This window comes from Austrofundulus limnaeus, unplaced genomic scaffold (genome assembly GCF_001266775.1).
Source record: "Austrofundulus limnaeus strain Quisiro unplaced genomic scaffold, Austrofundulus_limnaeus-1.0 Scaffold2012, whole genome shotgun sequence".
Lineage (NCBI taxonomy): Eukaryota > Metazoa > Chordata > Actinopteri > Cyprinodontiformes > Rivulidae > Austrofundulus > Austrofundulus limnaeus.
In genome coordinates this window covers 16728-26082 of record NW_013954414.1, presented here as the reverse complement: position 1 = coordinate 26082, position 9355 = coordinate 16728, and the positions used below count along the sequence as shown (strand labels likewise).

At 41.5% G+C, this 9355-nt stretch overlaps 1 protein-coding gene across 1 annotated transcript in view; it reads right to left on the bottom strand.

The window, feature by feature from the left end:
* The window catches only part of LOC106536871 (RNA-binding protein Musashi homolog 1), a gene marked incomplete at both ends in the record, with an annotated part of 10115 nt that extends 1770 nt beyond the window's left edge, over positions 1-8345 (bottom strand). Inside the window, 8 exon segments of the mRNA XM_014034214.1 lie at positions 835-897; positions 1110-1166; positions 2976-3056; positions 4038-4155; positions 4232-4314; positions 4755-4803; positions 7407-7499; positions 8304-8345. Of these exon segments, the coding sequence (XP_013889668.1) occupies positions 835-897; positions 1110-1166; positions 2976-3056; positions 4038-4155; positions 4232-4314; positions 4755-4803; positions 7407-7499; positions 8304-8345 (586 nt within the window).
* Positions 8346-9355: the final 1010 nt, after the last annotated feature.

Here is a 9355-nt window from a genome sequence, read left to right as displayed (position 1 = left end):
CAGCTTTTTGACAAGGTTAAAGTTTCTTTAAAATACATTAAAAATATTTAAAGAAACTACAAAAAATAATTTGATAAAGTGCAAATTAAAATATGTCAGTATCTGCAACTGTATTTGATGATATTTTGAACTTTTAAAATACTGCATAAAAGAACCAGAAGCTGCTCTTCATATTAGTGACAAACAATAACAGTAACAACAGCTTTTTGACAAGGTTAAAGTTTCTTTAAAATACATTAAAAATATTGAACAATAAACTACAAAAAATAATTTGATAAAGTGCAAATTAAAATATAGCAGTATCTGCAACTGTATTTGATAATATTTTGAACTTTTAAAATACTGCATGACAGAACCAGAAGCTGTACTTTATATTAGTGACAAACTTTGGCCTTTTTTGATGGGTTACCTTCATTTTTGCTTCTACTTTTAATTTAAAATAAGTTTCCATTCTCTGCAGGTTTCTAAGTTTCTTCTTCTACATATTAAAAAAGTTGTTAAACATCTGAGTGGTGCACTACCGCTACTGGTGGTGAGAAAGTATATTGCACCTTATTCAAAATCAATGCGGTCCCACGGCCCTCTGTGGCCCCAAGTTAAAAACTGTTGTTCTTTTGAGGCCCTCAAGGTGGGGCTCGCGGCCCCATAGATTAAGAATCTCTGATCTAAAGGATTGTCTCCAACACCAGTACAATTTAWAGAACTGAGACGACTGAAACAGTTTTACACTTTTCTCTAAAGTGTTTCTCAGCCTCACTCTGCTTAAAACCAATAAGAAAACATCATCAAGCTGATGAAATTTGATTTCAGGCCTTTCACTTCATCTATTTATACCTCTGACGACTGCCGCCGCCGCTGCCGCAGCTGCCATTGGTCCATAGGCGGTGAGAGGAATGGCTGCGGAGGCGAAGAGGAAAAGATTCAGATTAAACATCTCTTAAACATCTCTTATTTCCAGCCTCCCCACACACATTACTGTCAGCAGTCCTGCCTTCAGACCGAAGCCGAGGAGGACAAACACAAACATGCAAACCAGAAGTGATCAGGTGACGTTGTGTAGCAGACTGATGACACGCTGCTTGTAAAGTCCAGAGGAGGGACTGACTGACCTGTGAGTTCAGGGGGGTGGGGTGAAGTCAGAAGGGGAGTCCTCTCTAAGTGGAACTCTAAAACAGAAACATCAGAGTGCTGTTGAGACACACACGGCTGCAGCCAGCAAGGACAAGACACACACACACATGCACATGCACACACACACACGCATACATTTTGGCAAAGGGAAACACCTCAGCGGTGAAGAGCTCAACAAACAGGACTTGAGGAATACAAACAGAAATTAAAGGAGGGGAAGGTGCTCTCTCTCAGCAAAACATGAAGCAAGTGTTACAAATCTGTACAAACTAATAACTTCATCTGAGATGAGAAATTATATTAAAAAAGCAAGAGTCATATTTTTATTTTGTGGAAATCTAATTTTGGGATTATTTCCCAGATGATCATCACATATTCTACTATATCACCAGCCATTCTCTCTCTCTCTCTCTCTCTCTCTCTCTCTCTCTCTCTCTCTCTCTCTCTCTCTCTCTCTCTCATGCACACACACACACACAAGCTAAGCAATTCCATTCTCTGTTATTTACAAGCAGCCATTTCCACTCTGGGTGCATCTGTGGACGTGTTTGTATTTGTGACAAAGTGACGTCACTGTGAGCTCAGGTAAAGCAGCTGGAAGCTGAGGTGAGACAACCAAAACACATTCAGGGGTGAGTTCATTTTACAACGATGTGTTCACCTGACTCTACCAATCACTGAAAGCAGTCACATAAAAGGATCAGACATGAACTGATGTTAAATATGGAAAGTGAAGATTTGCTTTTATGTAAAAACAAGCAGAAAGATGATTTTATTTAACTGAAGCACTCTGATATGTTTAATGTTTGTTTATAAAAAGCTAAAATTAAAACCAATTTGATTTTAAGCAATAAACCTTTTGGATGTCAATAAAACAGAACCTTCTGAACAAACACTCAAACATATCAACTCTGGACACAGTTTGCTGGATCCTAATAACAATGATATAGTCTTCATATGTTTGTCTTGTTCATTTAGCCATATTTTGAACTTAAAAACTCATGAGTGCAATGCGCACAACAGACCTACAGCATACATTTAGTGTTTTCCTTCTATAAGACAAAATGTTATATTTGTAGTTATATTTATTAGGGGTGCAAGATAAATCGGCCGGCTGATTTATTGGCACCGATTTCCTTAATTTTGGGAGATCGGCCCATTCTTAGATAAACATCTGTGGAAAAGATCGGCTCCTCTACCTCCACAAAGGTCTGAAAATCAGGTAAAACTTCTTAAAAATCAGTGATCGGCCAGAAAACTGGAATCTGTGCACCCCTACTATTTATCTTTATATTATTGTGAGTCGGCTTATAGATTTATAATTTATAAATTGGTCTTGTTATGAAAGAATGTTAGTAGTGTTGGAAACTGTAGGAAAACTCTATCCAGTGTTAAAGTTTTACTTCAGTTCAATGATTATGAGCTGCTGTTCCAGCTGTTGTCACTGTGTCATAAAACTACTTATATCAGTGAAATCACAATATTTGTAACTTTTTAAACTCTAAGATTATTAAGTGTTCATGACTAGGGCTTATTTTTATTGCTTACCTCAGGGAAATTATTTAATAAATGTACACATATTTTTATTTGTTTAAAATCACACTAAAACTATAGGATTGGCTGTAAATCATTTCAGATGTGTTTCTCTTCATGTATCAACCTTACATTTTAGGAAACAATAAGGATTTTAGACTCTGTGTTCGGTTGTTTTAAAGGAAATTAACAAATTTATTCAATCACAACTTCCCCAAGAACCGAGCATGTGTTTTTGTTGATAAGGACTTTCATTTTGCCTAAGAGATGATTTAATATGACATGAACAGCAGTGAGTGTGTTGTGTTTACCAGGGAACTGATAGGTGTATCCAGGAGTGATGCCTGCGTAGCTCCGGCTGGTGTAAGTGGCAGTCTGGAAGCTTGGATAACCTGCAGGGGACAAAATCAAAGTAAACACCTGGTTTTCACCAAAAACCAAAAAGGACATGTGTTCAGGAGGTGTTTGGTTTAATAAGAAAGATTTATAAGAGAACTACATAACAACAAATGTCTTAACTCAGTGATAAACACTGATTCTGAGGTCTTCTCTACACTTTTCAAGGAGCTTTTCCACTGGAACAGGACTGACCAGCTGATTGTTTGATGGCCAACATCAGAGAAAGATTTAAACTATAAAAACCACATGCTGACACAAGAACTCAGCTTTATTTTGTCAAAGATTTACTTGCTAATTGTATTTCTCAGACTGGACAGTAGGTGGCAGCATTGGTACAGAAAGTTCAACTTCTGGATCTCAAAGTTGTGATAAAAAAATGTAAAAACCATAGCGGGAAGTGTAGTGTTTTAAAAGTTTTTTTTGTTTTTCAACGATGAGAACATCTGAATTCAAGGGCATTCACGCTGTTTTTTTAAACCTGAGTAAACACTTGTTAAAAACACATTTGACTCAAAAGGTCGGTAAAATACCATCTTTAGTTATCTTATCCTGAACTCCAGAAAATAAAAAGAAATGGTGACGGAAGATGAGCACTGTAGGAAATGTAAAATCCTTTTTTTCTTTAGCTTGAACAACACAAGAGCTCCATGGGTTTCCTTGAATTGAACTGAAATGTAATGATAATATTAATTAGTGTGTTTTACTGTTAATCAACACTTTTATACTTAACATAAAAAGAATACACTGATTACTGTGACCTACTGACTTTTTGAAACACTGTTTTAGACTCAATCCGGGCTACATGATGAGGAATTACAAGCTGCAGTATCCAGCAGCTCCCATCAGTGGTCAGCTGTCTCCCCATGAGGCATCATGTGACCTTTAAGGCAGCAGGGCCTTCTAATGCAGGAGCAGAACCTGTCATGTCCAGGTGCGCACGCACATCCTTCCTGTCCTGATCAATACTGACTCACCCAGCATACCGATGCCTAGCATGAAGGCGTCCATCCCATAGGGCATCACCCGAGAGCGGCCCCTGGCCGAGCCCGTGGGGGACATCACCTCCTTGGGCTGGGCCTTCTTGCACTCCACCTGTCGGAGGGAGCGCAGGAGAGAGGAGTCAGCGCCGCTCGTTTCGCCACATCGGAGCGCCGGCTCGGCTGCTCACCATTTTGTTGTTGATCTCGTGGAAGTGGATCTCGCACACTTTCTCCACCACGTCCTCGTTCTCAAACGTCACGAAGCCAAACCCTGACGGGCCACAGAGTGAGTTGGTGTGAAAACAAATCAAATGCTTTATGGTTAGCGTTAGGCTGTGGGAGAGCCAGCAGTCTGCAGCAATTAGCACAGTAATAGCTGCTTAGCACATGTGTCCCCCTCCCCCACTTTCAATGCTGCTACTTTGCAACTCATCCTGTCCTCCCTCCCTTCCTGGCCAGAAGGACGGGGCAAAGCTGGTAGGCTGTCATAATCGATCAACCCGGGGTGGGGAGGAGGTGCTTAAGGAGGCTTTATCCTGATCCCGATTAACGGACTGGCTAATTAGACTAGCCGCGTTCGTCTCCTCCAGCTCAGCCCACAGGAAGGAGACTCTTGTGGGGGGTGGAAGAGGATCAATAGACGACCCAGGAAGGGTTGAAAGCAGAGTGGTAAATGGAGAAGAGGAAGGGACGGGTGAGTGTGTGTCTCACCTCTGTGTCTGTTTGTGGTCTTGTCGAACATGAGCATGGCATCGTCGACCTGAGGGGACACAAGCAGCACAGGTTTAGACGCAGACCTCAGACCTGCCACGCAGCATATTGCCTGACCTCAGCCCTTCTCAAGTTCTGCAGGGAGGCTCAGCAACAGATGGACAGAAGGGGGGGGGGGGGGGGGCGAGCGACAGGTTACAAAGTGGTGGTCGACGGGACAGAAAAAACAGACTGAACACTGTACAAAAAGCCCCAGTGTGTATGGTCAAGAGATGAAACAAGAAGCATAAAAAGTTGCCTCAAAGAGCCTAAAATGTGCCCCTCTCCACTTCTCCCCCCTCAAAAAAGTTCTGCGAGAATAAAAAGCGTGTGTGTGTGTGGGGGGGGGGGGGGGGGGGGGGGGGGGGGGGGGGGGGGGGGGGGCTGCTTTTATGCATGCTGGGAGTGTGCCAGTGACACAAAGAGAGAAGCTCCGACACAAACGAGCGGCCAGGCACAGGCAGGGAAAGGTGAATCCTGCAGGCAGGTGGAGACTCGATGAGAGCCCAGAGCTGATAGTGAGAGGAATGGCGACAGGTGGAGATATGCTGAAAGAGAGTACAGAGAGTCCCCGTAAAAAAGAGAGAGAGAGAAAGATTGGGTCAAAGTGGAAAGGGAAGAAAAAGAAGAAACAAAGAGAGTGGGAGAACAAAGAGGCCTGCAGGCTTTGTTTGTTGGCACAGTCAGCTATAATTCCTCCTCCTCCTTTCCCTCTGACCTCTCCCTTCGGCCCAGCCTCCCTTTATGGAGCACAGACACAGGTGTCTATTCAATACACACACACATAGTTCCTTCACTCAAAGTTGATCCACTTTCTTTTCTGTCACTCTTTCACTCCTTTTTTCCTTCTTCGTGTCAGTTTGAAGACAGGATCCGTGCAAACATTTGGTAAAACCATCAGTCTAAAATAAGTTTACGGGGTATGTTCCACAGAATAATCTGTCAGAGTCACAGAAGAGTGTCAGTGATAGGACACAGTGTGTGTGTGTGAGTGAGTGTGTGTGTGTGTGCATGTACCCCTGAGGGCATTTTGCCCACAGAAAGGTCAAAGGTGAGCGAAGTGTGTCAGTGTGAAAGAGGACCTTTCAGTCAGCCGCTGTTTGCTTCCAGCCTGGTTCATTATGACTTTAAACGTCTGCCATTTTTATTGTCTAACTTTAAATATTAGAATAAAATACAGTTTATCCAAACTTCAGGGGAGAACAGGCCAACACTCACTGAGCGAGCAATCATCTAATCAGAATAAATCTGACCTAATGAGGTTGGTACGGTCCTGACGAGAGCCTAAACTACACATCACCAGTTGATAATTCAAACTGGGTATTATTTTAAATGGCACAGAGCCAAACAATATTCCTTTTTCACCCCCCCCCCCCCCCCAACCTCTCATCTTCCCTGTTATTTGCCGCCCATCCCTCTCCGCAACTCCTTTGTCCTCAGCAGGACAGGACACAAAAGGTCCAGTGAGGCAGTCTAATCAGGAACTTCCATGGATGGCTGCAGTCTACGTTTCACCGGCCATCCCTCCACGTCCCTCTCGGCAAAAAATTCATCTCCGCGTTATGATTGAAGAGGGAGCCCCGGAGAAACTCGAGGCCGAGAGCTTCGAGCGCCCCAAAGAAAAGCTGCCACGGTTGAGGGGCGTGGGGGGGGGCTTAACCGTTGGAAGGTTCTGAGGTGCAGAAAACTTTGAGACTTTCTGAGAGTGTGACCCCAACAAAAACGGCACAGATCACTTGTTAACGTTCAGGGGGCAGGAACGTTCTGTAGTTAACTTCTGGACAAACTCACTAAATATTTGCCAAGCTTTGTTTGGAGCCCCCCTCCCTCCCCACCCCACCACCCGCCCCCATCTTTGCCCCAGTTCCCTCTCCTATGCCTCCCAAAGCAAGGCCCTCCCTCCCCAGCCGGAGCTTTTGTCATCTATTCTCTGCCTTTCACACTTTTAGAACAATAAAGAGGAAACTTAGAAAAAGTTAAACTAAAATGATCATTTAAAAAAAAAGAAAAACTTTACTGTTCAACAGGTTTCCTACATTTTAAGAGTTATTTAACTTGTGTTTTATTGTAACGAACCCACACTCACATAGTGCAGTGATTCTAACACCACCTCATCCCTCCTCCTTCAGAAACCCCCCCCCCAGAATTACTTGGGGACAATGGGCAAGCCAGGTCACCACGGTAACGGGCCAGAAGGGGGCTGTGGGTAGTAGCAGCTGTTACATCAGATTAATTCAGATTCTGATAATCTCCCCCCCTCTCTTTCTTCACCATCACCACACACTCCGTACAAAACTTTTCTACACCCTCCCCAGTTCACCCGTCGTTCCCGGAGCCTCTCAGCTCCATTTTTTTCCCTCCTTCAGCCCTTTCTCCCTCTCTCTCTCTCCCTCTCTCTCCTTTTCGCGCCCTCCTCTTCCTTGCAGTAACTCCTTCGTCCCCGGGCCGCCACTCGGCCTGAAGTGAAGTTTTTCTCAGGGACAGAATCAGAGCCGGCGGAGCTGCTGGGATGTTGGACTGTCGGGTTTCTGCACCGACGCAACAAAACGTATAAAACATTCGATTTTTATTCGACAACCTGAACTTTTAAAACCCTTCGTCTTCATCACTCACCTTCCCAAACTGGTCGAAGTATTGCTTCACGTCTTCGATGGTCGTGTTCACCGACAGGCCGCCCACAAAGATCTTCTTGGTTCGAGTCACGAGCTGGAAGAGATGAACGGCCGACAATTAAAGAAAACTGCGTTCAGTACTGGGACTAGCTGAGTGTGAGCCARCGTAAAGCTCAGAATGTGTCCTGACTTATTAAACAAATGAAGGACAGGATCGTCACATAAAAAATTCACCCAGTGAAGAAACACAATGAAGATGAACATCTTTTCAGACAACAGATTAAAAAAATATATATATTTCTGTTCAATCAGCAACGTTTTTACTAATTTGACAGACAAAAAAGTAAACAGTTTAACAAATAAATGAGTAAAATCAGATTAATTACACGAGGGTGTTCATTTGTGTTGCATGTCAACCTTTTTATTACTCAGCCACTGATTTGTTAAAACAACTTTTAGAAAGTTTAGTTTTAATATCAGATTTGACCAGAACAAAAAAAAATCATATTAGTTATCATATGATATTTAAAAAAAAGTAAAAAAAAAAAAAAACAGTTGAGCCGCAAAACTTTGGGTGAAAATATAAAAGAAGTCAATATATGTTTAATATTTACTTGACATCCATTAAATTACTGAACTCTAAAAAGTTAAAGAGTGTCATTTAAATTAAAAATATTTGGTGTCTTTTATATTTGTCACAGAAAGTCTTCATTCAGCCGTTCTTTCTGTCGAGGTTTACTGAAAAGGACAAAGTGGCCACGATCAGAACAGAGCGCACTGCAAATACAGAACGGCGTTCAAAACTAAAGTGGAGGTTTTCCTGTTAGCAGACGCCTAAACGYCACAAAAACATGTTCATCARGATTCCACAGCAGATAAGAGAGCCCAACAACCTCACCTTGGGCTGAGCTCGTCGAGGGAACGCCACCTTTGGATCGATCTACAGGAGAGGATACAGAGGAAGAAGAGGCTGGTTAGTGATGTGCTGCCACACCGACAACTCTCCAATCACAACCTTATCCTTACTTCATGTGTCATAGAGAGCTAAAGAACTCGTCTTTTACCAAAAACACCTTTTTCTTATGCTCACTCCTCTGAGGTTAAAAACCTGAATGACAACATTCATCAGAGCCCAGGCAGGAAACTCTAAATGAAGACGTCACATACAGTACGCTCTAAAACCAACACAACACTACAGACCAATACTGTAAAATAAGATTTCAGAAAACATGTTTGAGTTTTAAAAAAATAAAATACATTAGTCAGATGAGATCKACTTTGAACAGGAGATAAAGTTTTTTACAGTTTTTTTATAGACTAAACATTATACAGAAGGMAATTTATAAGGAACAAAACAAATCAGTGAATGTGTCCTGTAGGCAGTATTTCTCTGTAACACCATCAGAAGAATGGAAAATAAAACTGCAAAAGTAAATTATTTTAGAAAAAATAACTTAAAAAATAGATTTTGTTTATTTTTGTAACTTTTTGCAAACACTGCTTATGGATGAAAACGCTGAAACTTAGATATAAAACTATGTGCAACGTRATTCCTACTTTTAAGGATAAATAACAAAGTTAAACTAAAAAGTCGATGTTTGGATCTCGATACTGGTGTTTAGTTTAAAATAAAAATCTGACAACACACAACCCTGTTTGCCACGTTTAATTTCCCTCCGTACAGCTTTCAGCACTGTGCTTCAGTCTTACAGACTTTAATCATGAGTTTGGGATTTTCTGTTTTAGGTTTTAAAAATGTACTAACAAAATTATACCGAAAACATTTTTGGGTGCAGGCTTGATTCAACTAAGGAAATCAACTTTCTAAATCTTTTCCTGGTAGATCTGTTACAAATATCTTAAAACAATAAAATAAATAAAAATAATGATTATTATTTTTAAATATTTTTTGTTTATCTTTCATTGTTTTTTTTTAGATTCACTATAGAC